The sequence below is a fragment of the Euleptes europaea genome, chromosome 1 (assembly GCF_029931775.1).
Source record: "Euleptes europaea isolate rEulEur1 chromosome 1, rEulEur1.hap1, whole genome shotgun sequence".
Taxonomy (NCBI): Eukaryota; Metazoa; Chordata; class Lepidosauria; order Squamata; family Sphaerodactylidae; genus Euleptes; species Euleptes europaea.
In genome coordinates this window covers 69,135,875-69,155,700 of record NC_079312.1, presented here as the reverse complement: position 1 = coordinate 69,155,700, position 19,826 = coordinate 69,135,875, and the positions used below count along the sequence as shown (strand labels likewise).

The 19,826-nt window shown below is 37.6% G+C and overlaps 2 protein-coding genes across 2 annotated transcripts in view; one reads left to right on the top strand and one right to left on the bottom strand.

The window, feature by feature from the left end:
• Positions 1 to 19,826, bottom strand: part of CENPP (centromere protein P) — a 191,992-nt gene that overhangs the window by 134,417 nt on the left and 37,749 nt on the right. The window lies entirely within an intron of this gene.
• OMD (osteomodulin) lies at positions 5,888 to 10,008 on the top strand. Its single transcript, XM_056851086.1, has 2 exons — positions 5,888 to 6,815; positions 9,680 to 10,008. The coding sequence occupies exons 1-2, from the start codon at positions 5,888 to 5,890 to the stop codon at positions 10,006 to 10,008; spliced, it is 1,257 nt and encodes a 418-aa protein (XP_056707064.1).

Here is a 19,826-nt window from a genome sequence, read left to right as displayed (position 1 = left end):
CAGACTCAGCTATAAAACTTTAAGTTAGTGCCTTTGTAAAGGACTTGATGATAATCTATTTTCACTGGCCTTTCAGACAGCAAACAAATTGAATGAACATAAGATTTGGCAAGACAGTAAAACAACAGAGTTTGATATATGATGTTAAATATAATCTTCAGCCACCCTTCATGTAAAGGAAATTCCTACCACATGGCAAACCAAAAATTAGAGAAAGAGAACTAAACCACATAATTTCACCAGAGTCAAAGTATACCCTTATTTGAATAAATCATCCGTACAACAAGGAACAGATCTTAAATTTCTACACAGCCTTTTACAGCAAATTACACTTCATCAAGTGCTCCAAATCCATTTGCTAGGGCAGATACTTGTTACGGATTTAAAGAGCATCTCCATCTGACTCTTTCTAGCGTTTCTGGCACACGTATTGACAGGTAGGAAATGATTTCAGATTATTTTATTTTCTCAGTGGTAATGGGCTTCAGATCATTATACAAGATTTAACTCTGATCTTATAAACATATGATACATAGTCAAACTAATCAAACATTCATTGCACAATCTATTGGACACTCTTATATGCACTAAAAAGGAGAAATGAGTCTTGGTGTATTTTCTAAATTAAACAAAATTAGTGATGAATGTTAAATGAACATTAAATGCAGTTTGTTTGACTGATTTATAGGCTGCCTTTTCTTGGCAAGGCCAAGCAGCTAACATAATTTTAAAACAGTTTAAAATCTTTCATATAACATACATAAATAGCTATAAAATCATGCACCTTAACATTTACAAACACTGATACTGTAGCAAAAAGTAACTACATCCTTAATAGAAAATATAACAGTACAATAACACAGCAGCACAAGTTACTTCTTAAGAAGCTCTTGATACATTTATTATGATATACCAATTTTGCATAGGTATACTGTTGTTCATAGAAACAGAGGTCAAACAACAGCAAATTATGTAGTACTGCACAGCCACCAGTCAAGCAGTTAGGTCCTGATCCATATGTTCCATGTTGCAACAACAGCAGGATACAGGTCTCTCATCCTCTTGACCCCTTTTCTGAGGCAAGTTCCTTTCCCCTCCTCCAGTGAAATATTATTCTGTATGCTAGTATTCTGAAGAATACTCTTTGTAGTTATGCTGTACCTACGAAGGGCTTCTGGTGCCACAAAGAGGTGGTGATATCAAGGGTTTCTTTGCATTGTATCCTTGTGAGGGCACCCTGATTGCACTGGTGCTGGCAATACATAGTATTGCCAGCATAGTATGGTGGTTTACAAAAGCAAGTGTGTTGCATAGCTTTGCTTCATTTTTGCTTAGTATGAGATGCGGCGCTGGGTCCAGTGACACAAGGCTTTGCAGGTAGTGTTACCACTTAAGCTGGGTGAGATCAAGCTATTCATCTAATCTATGAGTCAGTCACTTCGTTTACTTGTTCAGCAATACTGAATGCTGCTTCAATTATTTCGAATACATTTAATATAAAGCATTTCTCTTAAAATTAGTTTGAGTAGCATACATGGAAGAATGGAAACTTCGAAAATATCCAGGAAAAGATTCTAATTCATACAAAGCTAACAACTTAAAGCCAGACTTAGATAAGAAAAACATGATGAAGTAATCTGGCTGAACTGAAAGATGTAGCTGAATGTTGTCTCCAGTAACAACACTATGGAAAAAAGAAGACTCTTTAGCCTCCAGCTCTAAATAAAGCCATACAGAAAAGCATTTAAAATCTTCTTGTTAGCAATTATTGGAAGGTTGGGGAATTAACATGAAGTAGTGAAGATGTTGTAAAGAGTAGTCGAGGAGAACAGGAGAGGTCAGGAAGGAGGTTGCTCAGTATTCTTCAGTGGCAGTCGAACAGTAAACTTGTAGGAGAGAAAAGAAAGTATAGGGTGTGATGCAGCTAAATTATGATAAATATAAACATACCTTAAACTATTAGTATTGATACTGGTATTAAGGAAAATGTTTTCCTAATACTGGCATAAAAAAACTATAAGAACAGAGTTTATAGAAATGATTTAGAAGTGAAAATCTACTCAGCTTTTAAAACACTTCATATCATTAACTTAGATTAGTAGATCACTTTCTCTACACTGGATTATAAAACCCATGTTAAACATTGTGTACCTCTCTGAATAGCTTTTGTTTATGATTTTATTGATTGAGCAAGTAAAGTGAATTTGTGGTTTGAAAACTGGTGAAGTATCAGAGCTATATGGTATTTACAGACGTAATAAGCCTCCAGGTTTTTCCCCTTCCCATCTGCTTTGTAATTTTTATTTATTATCTTATTCTTTAACACTGAGAAAGGACTACAACAAGTCTTGGACTCTTCCTTGGCTTTTATAGATAAACACATGTTTTTTGTTACTTGGCAATCAAAATAGCTTACTACATAACATTATATTTAAATTTCCAGCTCAAAAGCAACACACAGCTTGACTTTCTAAACATATTCTGAAATGAAGCACCCAACCATCTCTCGTAATATCGGCCATGAAGCCATAACAGATCATGATTATATTTTTGGTCTATTTTATTTTCATGCAATATCTACCTATGAATTAACTGTACACTGAATACTCATTAAGAATTTAGCAGTTAAAGTAAAAAATAATGAAATTTCTAAAACCATGGGAATGAGTTCTGCAAAAACCTTCTCAAATTGCTTCATGGGACATTTTAATATTTGCAGAATATTAACCACAGAAATGTAAAAGTAGAAAAATTATTAGATTATGTTACACCTATTCTAGAGCTCTGCAGATATCTAACAAAAATAACAAAAGTAAACTCCTTGAAAATGCAAAAGGCATGGCTTTTCTTGAATTGCACTATCCAAAATTATAAGACGTCATGGAAAAAGACAGTAGATTGGCACATAATCTGATGGCACCTACAAACTTTCTGTAAGTGGATGAACACCTTTGGATCCAACTCTCAAATTTAATACCAAAGTTTAAAGCTTCAGATAGTGTTCTTATTAAAGATCACTAAATACCAAATACAATTTGCCATGTGGCTTGAAAGTCTGAGAAACACAAGCCAAATGTATATATATGGAACTAATTGTATAGCTTTTGGCTTCTGACTTCTATAAACTGTTCTTTCAAAAGACTTGCTGGGGGAGGGGTGGCTTCAACCACATTCAGGCACTATTTAGTCAATTATGCACAAAGCTTGGAAAAAGGTTAATCATGTCAGGTGATATTTGTTCCTCAGTCTGTTACTTATTATTATTTATACAGTGCTATCAGCATACGTGTGAACTTTCAGAGTTGGTTTTTATATGCAGACGTTCTCTACCACTTTAGGCTTTCTCTAACACTTAAGAATGAAACCAGCTTACAATCACCTTCCCTTCCCCACAACAGACACCCTGTGAGGTAGGTGAGGCTGAGAAAGCATGACTTTCCCAAGGTCACCCAGCTGGCTTCGTGTGTAGGAGTGGGGAAACAAATCCAGTTCACCAGATTGGCCTCCGCCACTAATGTGGAGGAGTGGGGAATCAAACCCGGTTCTCCAGATCAGACTCCACCCCTCCAAACCACTGCTCTAAACCACTACACCATGCTGGTGTAATTAGAATATAGTCAGAAACGTCCAGTAATTATATCAGTGTGATTTGCCACAAAAAAACCTCTTAACTGTCACTACTAGCCCTTTTTGTCTTCATATAAGACCAACCAAATTCTTTCTCTCAAAACACAGTGCAGTCAGCTATTTCCCAAGGAATTGACCATTTCACTCCATCCCTCATGACTTTTCTGATCCCACTTTGCTCCAGGTTTAATCTACCTGGATCAAGTTCTTCAACCACCACCCACTTCTGATTCAAAGAAAGCCTAGAAAGAAAGTTCCTTTTCTGTGACCACCTTGCTGGTACTAAGAACAGAATGTGATTGGGCTCCCCCTTTCAGAGCTCATTCATGTCCATAGAGTTGCTCAAGCCTCTCCAATTTTTTCCATCATATGTGACCATATACCCCTCTTCTGATTTAATAGCTGCTCATCTGTATGGAAGTTCTTCATGAGAATTGGATACTGTTGGATCTCAGAAATGGAAGCTCTCTTGCCAGTCTTTTCTCCCTTCTATCTTCCTGCTGTTGAGTGGGACATCCTGGAAGTATGGAATCTGATATGCTAATTTTCTCATCTTGATGCTTTTAAGTCATAAAGTTTTATGACTTCACCCAATCAAGATACTTTTATTATTAGCGTGAGGGTAATTGCTTTGAATTGGTATTTCTAGTGTCACTGGATTGGAAGAAAGCACATTTGTTCTTTGAGACTAAGTCACATTCAAGCCATATTCAGTCCTTAACAGAGTTGCAGTTGTTTTTATATGGCATCTTTTCAGAAGACCCATCATAATGATGGGTCATATCAACTGTATAACGGCTGCCAATATGGCACAAAGCTTCTTTTCTGGCAAAGATATCTCAACTTTTCTTCCTCTCCCCTTATCACCACAAAATGCAGTGTACAGTAATTCTTTTTCTCTAGCTAAACTTGGCCAGACCAGCATTTCCTTAGAGGATCTGTCAACGTTAGAAGAAAAACTAGCATTCAATACTATCAAACAAAGAATTTTAGACCAAGAACAACAAATGATATGTCCATCTATTCCACCAACATGCTCCCCTCTTAAATTAGGTCTACAGGTTAAATATGGGAAACTACAACAGTACTTTGATACACTTGAGGATCTCCTCCAACGGAGGGCTTTTATGCTCGCCAGACTTAATGCCCTCCCTTGGAGGTATTAAAGGGCAGGTTTAAAAATATCCCCTTTGAAAAAAGAATATGTTTATGCGGTTTGAGTCAACATGATACACTTCAGCATATAATTATAAATTGTCTTCTGCATGATGGCCCTCGTAAGAAAACAATTTCACCCTTGATGGATAAAATGAAATCTAGCCACGAAACTGCCATATGCCGGTTTTTAATGAATGACACTATCCCTGAAGTCACTTTAAAGGTGGCGGAATTTTTGACAGAAGTTGTCAAGTCTAGGATCAAAGCTTAAATCATATCTATATGGGAAATGTATGGAATGAGAATTCTTGTGTACCGTCTATGCTATATTTCTGAGAATATGCCAATAAAGATCATTTGATTTGATTTAATTTTTTCCTACTTCTACTTCAGCTAGCTCTTCAGATTAAATCGACTACTCACATTTTGAACTAACAGTGTAAACGGCCTTCATGTAAAGTATTCAATTATACTTAAAATATAAAACATATATAGTCTCTTTGAAAATGAGTGTAAGATACTAACAATCTGATGATTGCTGTACTTACAAAATAGTTTTCGGTTGAAAAGTCACAACCATTTATGCTAGCACACTGTGTATTCACATTTCATGAGAATGATAGCTGAATGAAAGAAGTAGAATGGACAGTGCAGTGATGTGATATGCAAACATACCTACTTAAAATGTCGAATGAATACAGAGGCAGGACTGGACCCAGGCAATGCTTCCCCCACACACCCAGCCTTAAAAATCTTTCATTCTTTCCTCCGGATGCAAAGGGAAGGAACAATCCAGTCCAGAATGTTCTCTACTGCTGAGAGAGATAAAGCCATTCTGCCTAAATGAATGCAGAATAATCTACTAAGAGGCTGGCATTCAAGCTGTGCACAGACAAGATTTTGGCCCAAAATTTTTCCAAGTAACTTTTTTTAAAAGTCCCCAACCATTATGATTATGCTAATCCATAGCCCAAACAATAAAAGAAAAAAGAGTACCTCTTGCCAATTACATAAATCTGATAATTGTTATACCACAATTTTATTATGCACATACTTCATCTTATTTTCTTCTTCCCATAGGATATCACTTCAGACCTTGAACATGGGAATCCTAAATCCACTGTTAACTCTCTCTCTTGTCTTCGGAGCCTCAGTGTTCTGTCAATATGATGTCGATGAATTTGAGGATGAACTGGATAATGAATATCCATCTGTTTTTCATCTTATTCCTAGTGTAGAATATGATGTACCTTACCCAGCCATACCTGCTGAGTGTGCCAAAGAATGCTTCTGCCCACCTGCTTTCCCAAGGTCAATGTATTGTGATCATCGTAAACTCCGGACAATACCAAGCATCCCTTCTCACGTTCAACAGCTCTATTTGCAGTATAATGAAATTGAAGCTGTCCTTTTGAAATCCTTTGTGAATGCCACTGCCTTGAGAGAAATTAACCTTGGCCACAACAAGATTAAGTCTGATATGATTGAGAGTGGTATCTTTGCCAAACTTTCAAACTTAGTACAACTCCACCTAGAACACAATCTGTTAGAAGAAATTCCATTTCCTCTGCCCAGAGGCTTAGAACGTCTGATCCTTGGTTTCAATAAGATATCCAGGATATCTGCACAAGCCCTGGAAGGTTTGGAAAATGTGACTATGCTTGACCTCTGTAACAACAATCTCATAGATTCCGAAATAAAAGGAAAACACTTTTCAAGTATGAGAAACCTAATGCAGATCAATCTCTGCAGCAACAGGCTACAATCCATGCCTCCTGAGTTACCATTTTCACTTATGTATCTTGCCCTTGAAAATAACTCGATTTCCTTCATTCCAAATAACTATTTCCAGGAGCTTCCAAAAATTATTGCTCTAAGATTGTCAAACAACAATCTGCATGAAGTTCCATATAATGCTTTTAACCTATCTAATCTTGTGGAACTCAACCTTGGGCACAATAAACTACAGAAAGTATTCTATATTCCAAGAAGCCTGCAACATATATACTTAGAAGATAATGACATAGAAGGTTGGTTAATGACTTTAAAGTACTAATTGTCCACACAGGGTGTTTTTTTTTTAATTGTTTAAACTAATTTTGATACTTTTAAATACCTTAAGATTATGAATTACACTTGATAGCAAAGGGGAATAGGAATGAAAATGGTAAAATATCTTCATAATTCTCTTTATTCACTCAGTAACTGTTTTGATTTTAACTATTTTATAGGTTACATTGCATTTTAAACAGCTTGCAAGGCACCTCATGGACAATATAATTTAGTAAACAGGGAAGACATTTTAAAATAAATGCATGATCTTCCAAGATACTGCCTCATCCAGTTACTTACAGTTAAAAAGTATACACTGCAAACAGAAACTGGATGCAGCTTCCAGAATACAAATAAAACAAATAATCCAATACAGTAACTAAGAACCAGTAAAAACAAGGTGATAAATGAATCAATATAGAGTATTTGTCAGAACAATGATGGAGAACCTTAAACATAATACAGAAAACAAGAAGACACAGAATTTATTTTGATGAGGACTGATGTCAATTCTTTCAGTTTCTTTTAGCTAAGCTGTTAAAAGCTGAAAGTTCAGTTTGGTAGAAAAAATATAGATCAAAAAACACTGTGGCTTAAAATTCCACTAAGAAGCAGAATCCAGACTTTCTTTTTAACAAGGTATACGAATCTAGGATACTTAACTCAGTAGGAGAGCCTTTGCTCTGCTCCTGTTATTTTTATAAGGGCTTAATAAAAGCAAGTGTAGCACAATAGTTAGAGCAGTTGTCCCCAACCCTGCTGAGCTCATGGGCATTTTTGGAATTTTGAGAAATGGTAGTGAGCACTATCATAAAATGGAAAAGAAAGAGCTGAGTTAGGGTGAAAGACAGAGACCTAGGAGGCACAGGTTCGAATCCCTACTTTGTCATGAAGTAACGATTGGGTCAGGGGGTCCGGTGTTATGGGCTCTGGAGAGGTCGCCCTCTCCCTCCTACATAGACAAGCATTAGCAGATTAGCGAACGACCAGAGAATTTGACTCTTACCTTCCTCCTTCTGTATGGAGGCGTGAGGGGGTGACCTCTTCCAGACCTTATAACTTCGTCCCCCCAACACAATGTTCACCAAACTTGGGGGTTCTTGCAAGGAGAGTCCTCGCAAGCTATCCTGCAAGCCTGGGGGCTCTACCTAAAAAGATGCCCCCCAGGAACTTTGCAAAGCCTGGGGAGAACCTAAAAAAGCTGGATAATTACCTGGGTTTTTTGGGAATGGCCAATTCGGCTTTGGCTTTCCCCCCAGGTTTTAGAATTCAGTAAACCCGAACCCAAAATTTACCGAAATGGCTTTTTTTTGGCTTATTTTCGGTTCAGGTTTATTGATATGCACAGCCCTAGTCTACACACATTTTTGCCTATATCCACATCTAGCCCCCTAATTACTGCACCATGCAAGTTACGTGTGCTCTAATCTAAACAAAGAATAGATTTTCATTTGTGTTGAAAGTTCATTTAAGAGGACTTATGAACATCCTCTAGATTGCAGATCTACAGTCTCAAGGCATCTACTAAAAGTACCTATTTCTTCTCACAGCAGTCCTTACTAAATTGAACATTGTATTTAGAGCTGTCCTGTGACTTTTTGAGAATATTCTTTTTTGGGAATATTCAATCAGCTGACTTCCGCAGGATTGCATCTATGTAGCATCCATGTAGCAAAAGTTGGCTGACTGAAAAACTAAATGCTTAGAGGATGTATCTCTAAACCATAATCTCCCTGTTTGTTTGCTTTTGTGGGACTATTCAATCATCCGACTTTCGCTACATGGATGCTACATAGATGCAATCCTGCAGAAGTTGGCTGACTGAATATTCCCACAAAAGCAAACAAACAGGGAGATTATGGTTTAGAGATCCATCCTCTAAGCATTTAGTTTTTTAAGTTTATAAACGTACTTCCTTAAAGTGGCCTGAATTATGGTTTGTCATTTCACAGAAGCAATGGTCTTAAATTCTTTTTAACCATGATTTAAGATTGCAGTTGTCAGTCCTGATTAGTATTTGGATGGAAGACCAGCAAGAAATACCAGGGTCGCTATGCAGAGGAAGGCAAGGGCAAACCACCTGTTAGTCTCTTGCCTTGGAAACCCTACTGAGTTGCCATAAGTCAGATGTGACTTGACCACACTTTACACACAACATTATGGTTTGCTAGTCAATCCAAAATGATGGTCTGTCAACAGACATTATTAAGCTTCCTTAATGGTTTATTTATTTGTTTATTTAATGGTTTTTATTATTAAGGTTCCTTAACCATTTATTTATTTATTTATTTCGTGGTGTGTTTTTTATTAAGCTTCCTTAATCATGGTTTGACATGAGGCCATATAAAGCAGTGACCAAGGAGAGGACCTTTTCTGTAGTTGTGCCCAGGAAAACTGCCTGGTGCCTTCTCTGTTGTTCTTTATGCACCAGGCAAAGTTGTCTGTGTTTGCCTAAGTTTTCGTAATAGAGGTTTCTCTCCCCCCCCCCATTTTTTTCTATTGTTGCCTTGCTCATGGTAATCTGGCTGTTGTGCTGTTCCTGCCGCTCTGACTTTAGTCACTTCTTCAGATTTATTTGGTATTTTAAGTTGTTAATAATGTCAATGTATTATTTTAATGCTTTGTTAGCAATTTGTAAGTTCCCTATGTTTGGAGAAAGGTGGCATCAAATGTTTGAAAAAATCAATGGAGTATATAGGGAATGTTTCATATGTTGTATAGAAAATAGGTTTAACTGCACAAACTATCACAAACTTTAGCAATGGCAAATATTATTTCATTAAATCATAGGTTTGAATTACTATGTTCAGAATTTAACTAAATTGTTTTTGGTTTTTTACAGTTATAAATATTACTTTAATGTGTCCTTCTATTGATCCACTGAACTTCAAACACTTGACCTATATCCGGGTGGACCAAAATAAGCTCACAGCCCCAATAAGTACATATGCCTTCTTCTGCTTTCCTCACATACGCAGTATTTATTACGGTGAACAAAAAATTAGTTCCAACCAGCGAACACAGCTGAGGACTCCAGTATTCCGAAGATACCTGACTCCAGAAGAATATGACGAAGCAGAAGAAAACCACGAAGCAGAAGAAAACTATGAGGACCAGGATCAAGATCACAGAGGAAGGGATGAAGACTATTTTGATACTTACTTATATTAAGTGATTATAATACACAGACATAGCATATCATAAATAGTACCCATTCAAAAAGCAAACTGAAACATTTGGGAAATATGATTCATTTATGTGCCAGCTGAAGTAGGTCTGCTCAATGAAACTACCAAGCGTTTCTACATCAAAGATCAGTCTACACAAAAAAAGATCTCGAATCTTCAAATCATGTAACCTGACTATAGAAGTACTTTAAATATTAGACTAGATCATAAGTTAACTTCTGCAAAGAGAAGTGGGGACACAAAGAAGGAGTATTTTTTCTGATGTTCACACACACACACACACACACACACACACACACACACTAAAGTTCCACATAGCACTCCACATTATTTCTAAGGGTCAACCAATTCTCATGCATCACGTTTCAGAAAGTACCACAGTAAGAACGGAGGGGCAAGAATTATCAGTTCTGTGAGTGGTGCGTCACTGGTGGCCCTTAGACCAACCTATCATACGAATCCAGTCAGTTTTTCAACTACATCAAAGCTTTGCTTGCATTTAGCTTGTCTGATCTAAATATAATACAAAGGAAAAATTACAGCATGGGATACAGCACAGGAGGTTTGAGTGGGAAAGCAACCAAAACCTCTGAATTCCCTTACACAAGGGTGCCTTTGGATTAAATCCACTGATTCAATGGCAAACTGTATCTGCAGCATGTAATGATGACTCACAGTTAAGAATGCCTAGCTATACACATTTATACTACATGCTAAATGCACAATCAAATCCTAATAAATCAAGTAGCAAAGTAATCGCTGACTTAAAGGATGTGGACTGCACTTTTAAGAGATATGTTGGCACTTCATTATTAGCATGTGTTTGACCACATTACAGTATATAAATACATACATGTATCTATGACAACTAAATATTAAAAATAATTTAAAATGCATTATAGCAATCGCTTCTGTTATAATTCACATTTTGCCATGCCATTCAAAGGATAATATCTGCTCAGGAGCTTAAAATAATAAACTGCAATATTAGCCACTAGACAAAAATGGCCAGGAGAAAATTAATTTATCTATAAATTAAGACAAAACAAATGCTTCAAGACTAAATTTGAAAGTCTGCTACCAGTGTAAGATTTCTATGGTGGATTCAAGCACACTTAATCTATAATTTATTCAGATATACAGGGTGCATTACATTTCCTTCCAACCTATTAACAGTCATCAACATTCAGTGACAATACAAGACCATTAATGACATTAACTTACCATTTAATTTTTTTTTGTAATTCTGTGTTTTGCTCAGCCCACTTCCAAACTTTTCTCATTAAAAAGAAGCTAACTGTGCAACCCTGGTGCAGACTCAGTGTGTGTGCACTGAGTTAAGAATTTTATGTTGCTAGATAATATTTCAGCAATGATGCATTATTCAGAATTATTATACCATATGTAAGAATTTACCATTAATGTACAAAATAATTCAAAATGTTTTTGCCTCTTTACTATGGGTACAAGCTCTGACAAACCGATTCGACGAACTAAAAAAAATAAATTTAATTTGTATTCCCTTTAACCATTAAAATGATCAAATGCTGTTTTTGTGACACTGTCTTAAAATGCAGCTTTCGAGTATCACAGGTTGAAAGAAAATTATGCCTAACACATCTTGCATCCTTACTATGCATTTTTTAATGTATTAACATTCTAAAATACATAACTTAATTGATTTCTTTTTACTATTTTCTAAAACAGGAAATAGTAAAATATGCACTTGTACATTACCAGAGTGCTGTATTATTACTGAATCATCCAGGCATATGTCTTCAACAATGCATGTTGGTCCTAGCTTCGCAAAGTATTAAAATGATACTGAATTAGACCCAGGCAACAACAACAGCAGCAGCAGCAGTCGGTTTTTATACCCCGCTTTTCACTACCAAAAGCAGTCTCAAAGCAGCTTACAATCACCTTTCCTTCCCCTCCCCACAACAGACACCTTGTGAGGTAGGTGAAGCTGAGAGAGTTCAGAGAGAACTGTGACTAGCCCAAGGTCACCCAGCAGGCTGCATGTGGTTGGCAACACTAACTGCATGCCATATTGTTCTGAAGGATTCCAACGTTTAGAATGGCTTTTCAGGTGTAGTACACACATGTGTGTGTGGGAGGGTGGGGAGGGTGCTGAAAGAAGAGGAAACTCCAAAGATACATTCTGAGAGTCAACTCCTTTCATCGAGAAACACAATATAAATGTTAAACACAGAATGTTCCAGAACAGCTCTGGAGTAGTATGAAGATCCGAACCTGCGATTCCTAAAAGCTTTGTTTAAACAACAGTGGATATTATTTAGCATCTTGGTTCCATGTATCTAGGAACTAATTTTAATTCACAACCTTGAAATACAGTATATTCTTGAGTCTATTTTTGTTGTTCCTGGATCTCTCTCTTTCTCTTACTGCCACCAATCTTTACTCCAAATTTTATTAACTAAACTTTCCAAATTGGATACCCAGGAGATCATTTTCCAAATGCAACATACAATTCTAGAAAAGATAGTAAGGTATCTTGAACAGCTAAACAAATACCGTGTAATAGGAACTAGGAAACACCAATAAGTCATCTAGTAAAATCATGGGAAAGTTCTATGTGCTCGAGATAAAATCCATTCTACAGACTGCTGTGGGAAGATGGGTGCATTTTCCTGCAAACCAGCCCCCTCGCATATCAGGCTGATTAGTTAAAAATTATCTTGTTAGCTACTAGCCAGAGCATTTTAGATAAACTTCAAAGAATTAGTGTATTTCAACCTGTTACTATAGACACTATTTGGAATTAGGTTTCTGAGAGAAAGGGAAGGAAGGAGCATGCCAGCCAAATAAACAGAATTCTAAGCATGGGCCAACATATTAAAATATCTAGAAAGTTAATTTGGTGCTCCAGGCATCAAGAAAGAGAAACTGTCTACAGCTCCATCAACGCCAACACTTTTCTCTATTATTAAAACCATACATTCGCTTAACTTTTACAGAGAATCCAGATGACAGCCAGCTGCAGTCCTGTGTTTTGCCCAATGTGTCACTGTGCTTCTCCAAGTATAAATTTTGTTTTTATTTATACTCAAAACCAAACACATGCCATTCAGGTGTGAGCTGACTATAGTGCTTATAAAGTGAGGAGGAGACGCCTATGGTATGAATGGTAATGCTGTACCATGTCCTCCATAATTTAAAACAATTAAGCACGAGTGAAGTTTAGAAGGACTTTTTCCATTTTTGTCAGTGTAACCAGGCTTCTCCTTAAAGGAAGAGGAAAATTATTGTCTCCTTCCCTCAGTAGCCTTTTTGGCTGTCATCTGGAAGCACTCATCCTCTCCAGTTGACCTTTCTGAGTGTGGAGGAGCTGGGGGTGGGGTATGATTTTTAATGAAAAAATGCTGCAGGGAACAGACTTTTTAAAATCTTCAGTTTATACTGGTCTTCTACTTTAGACTGCGCTTCATAATAGAACAAGGTTTCAGAGAACAGCTACATAGTTTGGCCCTAAGGCTGTGATGCATAGCATACTTACCTGCAAGTAAGTTGTAGAGAAATAAGCTGTGGCTAAGCCTCAATCCAAACATTCAGAAAAAATGCAATGATTAGCCTAGATTCCCCACTCCTCCACATGAGCGGCAGAAGCTAATCTAGTGAACTGGATTTGTTTCCCCACTCCTACACACGAAGCCAGCTGGGTGACCTTGGGGTATCTGTTGTGAGGAGAGGAAGGGAAGGTGACTGTAAGCCGGTTTGATTCTGCCTTAAGTGGTAGAGAAAGTCGGCATATAAAAACCAACTCTTCTTCTTCTAGATCTGCATCAGTTAGATATCAGAGAAGATTACATATTTTAATTTGATCCAAGTGGGAAAAAAGCTTCTCCTTACAACAAGGTGGCCCAGGCTAGCCTGATCTCGTCACATCTCGGAAGCTAAGCAGGGTCGGCCCTGGTTAGTACTTGGAAGGGAGACAACTAAGGAATACCAGGGTTGTTATGCAGAGGAAGTCAATGGCAAACCACCTCTGTTAGTCTCTTGCCTTGAAAACCCAATAAGGGGTTGCCATAAGTTGGCTGCAACTTGACGGTACTTTATACACACACATACAAGGTATCCCATTACAAGAAAGGGTATGATGGAACCTTTCTCAATGAAATGCTAGTTTTCCATGGAAAGTTATTTTGTGAGGAACTCTTATACTCATGAGGCCTTGCCTCCATTCTGCAACAGTATAGCTTCTAAAGGATTTTTGAATCTTTTAGAACTGCCAAGAAAATGTCCCAAGCTGTGCATATAGTGGGAGGAGGGGTAATGCTATTAAGCATATGAAAGGACTACATACTATATTTACCTGAAAGGAAGATAAACCAGAACATGTTAGTCCCCTAAAAAGGGGGAGAATTACTGCACATAACTGTAACTTGTATACAAATGTAATATGGCCCTCTCCTTTTCTTGATGCTATATATGGGGGGGGATTAGTCTTCTATTGAGGTGAATAGAGGTAATAGACAGAAATATCTGCCACCTTTTAAGTTTTTTTCCCATTGTGATTTACAGAAACTGCCTTTAAACCTTCAGACACCCCTTCTGGATGGATCATAGCAGAAGTCAATTTATTCATGCTTGTATATGCAGCAATAGCCTTTGGGAAGCACCCAAATAGGCCATTAAAGCCTATTTCACTATTGCCCTTCATTATTTCACTATTGCCATTCATTAAAGCCCTTCACTATTGCATGTTCCTACCATAATGCAGTCTTTGCTGTTGGGAGATACGGTAAAACATCTAAAATGTAACCTCCCCAGCAATTTTCAGTACCCCCAATAAAGGGGAAAAGGGAAGAAAAAAATGAAGATGGACTGACAGACTAACAAGGAAGCAATAGAACTGAAAGGGCAGAGAATGAATGATTTGCCTACTACACCAACTGGTATAATAAATCTCCCAAATTCTGGTAGCTGAACTAAAAGTGCAGAAACAGACCACTCTTAAATCCTTAAGTGTTTTGGCAGGGAGTTCAGAAGCTGGCAAGCCTAAAGCAGATGCAGATGCAATAGAACCTTCTAGTATCTGAAGACAAAATCTCAGAAGATCATTGTAATACTCATTACAAACTAAATCATCTGTAAACATTAGAATCAAAGTTCACAACTGGATTTCAGACCACACATTTTCAACTTGCTAGGATGAACTGGAGGAATAGCATAAGTGGAAAAGGCTTTCAAGAATTACATCACCTAACAAAAATAACCCCTCTCCACATAAGAGAAGAGGGTGTCAAGAATTACATTTATTATGAAATATACAATGGCAGCAACAGTTGTCCGTAGAAAACTTTCATTCATTAATATCTAAGAACAAATGATGAAAAGACAGACCACTGACTTGATATTTTAATTATTACTTTTGGACCAAATCTAGGCTTTATTTAGATATCTTACAATAACAGATCAGTCAAAATTGACACATGGACAGAGTCATCAGCACAACTACATACAACATTTCAAAGCTTAATAGGCAGATTTCAGTGGTAGAGACATAATTAATAAAGACTTAACCAGCTGCTTCCTTGTTAAACATGCCAAGGCGCAAAATTTGGCCATCTTAAAGGTGACCTTGCTTCATTTATTATTCCCCATCTGTGCAGGGATATCTTGGAAAATAGTTATGTTCAAGGGATCAAATTTCAAATGAAGCACTATCAACACAGGTTGTAAATGTACTAAAAACTAAAGCATTCACCTCCATCGGCAAAGGTGTTAAAAAACAAATAGCTGGTTTCAGATTTCTGGCTTCTGTGTCTTCAATGGCACAGCTTTGGACTTTTTTTAAAAAAAACCTCCACCCTAAAATACTCAGCTGATACATCTTCTTTTAGTGACCTAACTAAAAGTAACATAACACTGGCAAACCACGAACAGTTCTAATAATGATTCATTTCAAAATAAAAATGTTGTTTGTACATCTGGGTCTTGTTTATCTTCATTGTCTGGGTAAACCAACAGAGGGTTTTTGTTTGTTTGTTTGTTTTTAAAGAGGCATGCAATGGTGAGAACATATCTCATAACAGGACATAGGACTTAATGACTTTTTTAATGTAAAGTTTATTAATTTTCTTACTTAACAATAACAAAACATAGGTTTACATAACAACATCAACTACCTCATTCCAACTTTGGTGCATTTATAATTGCTCTACAATATTGTATACTTAGTCAATACAGTAGGGGTGAAAGGCAGACCTAGTACAACATTGTACCTAAGCAGGGCTGCTTACTTGCTCCGGCCTTATTTAATCTGTTTATGTCGGATTTACCACCCCATTTATCCACATCTGAAAATCTTGCACCCAGGATGAATTCCTCACCAGTCCCCTTCCTGCTATATGCGGATGATGCTGTTCTCCTATCCATAACTAGAATTGGCCTTCAACGGCTTTTATCTGCCTTTTCCATCTTCTCCTCACAGAATGACTTAATCATTAACTCTGAGAAATCTAAGATTATGATATTTTCTAAAACCTGGAAGGGCCAAACATGGAAAATTGATGGCAACCCAGTCGAACAATTTAAGTCCTTTAGATACTTGGGCCTTCTTTTTCACCACAATCTCAACTGGTCACACCACCGGAAAGCAGCTATTATTGCAGCAAGAAGCCAATCCCAAGCAGTGACACAATTCCACTACCAAGAAGGACATCAGTTTATCCCTGCAGCTATTCAGATCTACTCATTGAAAGTTTCTAATCAATTATTATACGGTATCCCCGTTTGGATCCAGGCTCTTACCTTGGATGTCGACCGTAGTTTGGCTTCTTTCCTACGACGAACACTGGGGTTGCCCAACATGATTAATCTCTACACTCTTTGTAAAGAGCTTGGCCTCCACCTTCTGTCTACAAGAGCCTGGACTGCCACCGTTAAGCTGTGGCTTCGTATTCACTTCCGTTTTGATCTTTCCACATTACTGCATGACATGCTAAGGGATTCCTACGTCTCCTCATTGTACCAATTCATTCGGCAAAAAATTAATTCCTTAGGAATTAATTTAGACTCACTAAATAATTGTGGTGAGTCTCAAATTTTCTTCACCATCTGGCAAAGAATTAGGGACATTGAAAAACGGATCATAAATGCAGGCCCCACTATGACATGTTCCCCGTTTCCACGGACTGACGACTTATATCCCCGGAGGTGCCCCCTACATACAAAACCTCACTAATCCCCTTCATCGGCGGGCTTTTATGCTCGCCAGATTTAAAATCTTTCCCTCAGCAGTTCTCCAGGAGATCCCACAAGATCCCGTTTAGAGACAGATTATGTAATTTTTGCCACCTCGAACCCGATTCCGTAACTCACATCTTACTGATTTGCCCTTTTTTCTCCGGTTTAAGAAATCGTTTCATAGATCCAATCTCCCTGGCCCAGCGAATAGGACTACCCAACTATTACTAGCGGATAAGTCCCCCAACTCTACAGAAGCAGTTGCCAAATATTTGGCAATAATTTTAGCTATTGCTTTTAATACTGACAATAGCTGTGCCAATTGCTTGTGTTCTTTGGTGCCTATAGTGGAACTCTACTACTGTATTATATTGAACTTGATAAGTATTGTACTATTTTAACATGCTTTTTCTATGCTCTTTTTATGCCATTAAAGATTTTTTGACTTTGACTTATACCTAAAGTTTATAAGATGGACCATATTTGAAGTATGGATGCCGACTTAGAGGAACTCACATTCTGATGAGTGTCATCGTTCATTACATACGTAATAAAGGGAAACCATCTTTTTAAGTAGTTTGAATTTGCTTTTGCATCCTCCGAGGCGCTGATCTGTGACGATATTTTATCCATTATCATTAGCTTCCACACTTTGGAGTACCATTGTATCAATGTTGGGATGGATTTCTTTTTCCAAAACAACGCTAAAAGACTCTGTGCTGCCAAAATCAAGATTGAAGTAAGCTCCTTCTTACATACGTCTTCATGTTGGTCATCATGTAAAAGGTAAAGGTCCCCTGTGCAAGCACCGGGTCATTCCTGACCCATGGGGAGACGTCACATCCCGACGTTTTCTAGGCAGACTTTGTTTGCGGGGTGGTTTGCCAGTGCCTTCCCCAGTCATCTTCCCTTTACCCCCAGCAAGCTGGGTACTCATTTGACCGACCTCGGAAGGATGGAAGGCTGAGTCGACCTTGAGCCGGTTACCTGAAACCGACTTCTGTCGGGATTGAACTCAGGTCGTGAGCAGAGCTTTTGACTGCAGTACTGTAGCTTAACACTCTGCGCCACGGAGATGTAACAATACATGTAGATGTAACAATACATAAGGTAGTACCGGGTTCAATTTATACAAAACAATTTTTTCTATTTCAGAAATAACTTTTCCCCAGAATTCTTTGATTCTAGGACATAACTACCAACAGTGAGCAAAGTCCGCTTTCCCCCCACACCCTTTCCAACATTTATTTGGATATGTCTGTTTTATCTTATGTAGCCTGTCAGGTGTCATGTACCACCTGCTCATAAACTTGTACGCTTGCTCTTTTATATTAACTGCAACTGATCTGAAAGGATAAGCTCTCCAAATTTTTTCCCATTTCTTTTTTGGGATGGCCCCCCCACTGTCTATTTCCCATTTGCTGATATAAGATGGGGTCTGTGGGAGACTTTCCAAAAGTATCTTATATAATTTGGCAATAATCCTCGTATGATACCCTTGCCTATTCCGTGCCTTTGTTTCGAATTGTGTTGGAGGCCTGTGCAAACTTTGTTGGATTTGGGGCATGTGGATGAAATGTTTCAATTGCAGAAATTGGTACCATGACAGTGCCAGGGGGGAAAGCTTTTGTTGTAATGCGGTCTTGCTTTGGATTGTCTTTCGCTCCGTAATATCCTGAATTCTATTTATATGAAGTTGCCTCCATGTATTATAGTTGTCTCCCTCTTGTCCTGGAGGATACAGTGCGCTTTTAGTGAAAGTCGTTATTGGGGATATCTCTGGTACCAGATATTTTTTATATTTGTCCCACTCCCTTAGGGTGTTCCGCAACATTGGATTTTTATCCATGAATTTGGTGCACTCCAAGGTGACTTAATGACATTTCTAATGAAATGCCTTACTATGCATTGTGTTTCTACCACAAGTTGAACTCTAAATAAAAGCACTCCAGCATTTTGTATGATGAGCTCTCAGCTTGGAATGCTAGACAGACTTCCCCAAAACTGGAAGCACTACTACTCTAACATTGCTAAGGAAAGAAACTAAACTCATCAGTGGAAAGAAGTATCTGCTGATGAATACTTTGAAGTTTATACTACAAAACAAAAGTTTGAGCTTCTTTTGTAGGGATTTGAATTGCAGTGCAGCATTTTACTGCACCAAGTGACTAAAATGGAATGCGAATATTTCAGCTCTACAGACATCTGAAACGGAAGTCAGCTTCTTTGTTTCCCATTAAAACACTAAACTTAATGAAAAGCACATGCCTTTGCTTGTCTTTACTGCCTGACGCTGAAGTTGATCCATTACATTTTTTAAACAATAAAAGCAGCTAGGTTGACATATTAATCGGGATCTGCTTCAATATGTTACTTGAGCAAAACTGACTTACCTATAAAACTATTTTTATAGAAGACTACATTCCAGGATATTATCTCTTGTTCCAGGAAAGAATGCTGACACAGCCCCTCTCTACCCCACATAAAGTATTTTAAAGTCTGTCAATCTTTACAGTAATATTTCAGCCTGTTGAAAAAAATCCATGATTGATTGGTCATTTGGAATTAACGGATAAAAAGAAGTGATTG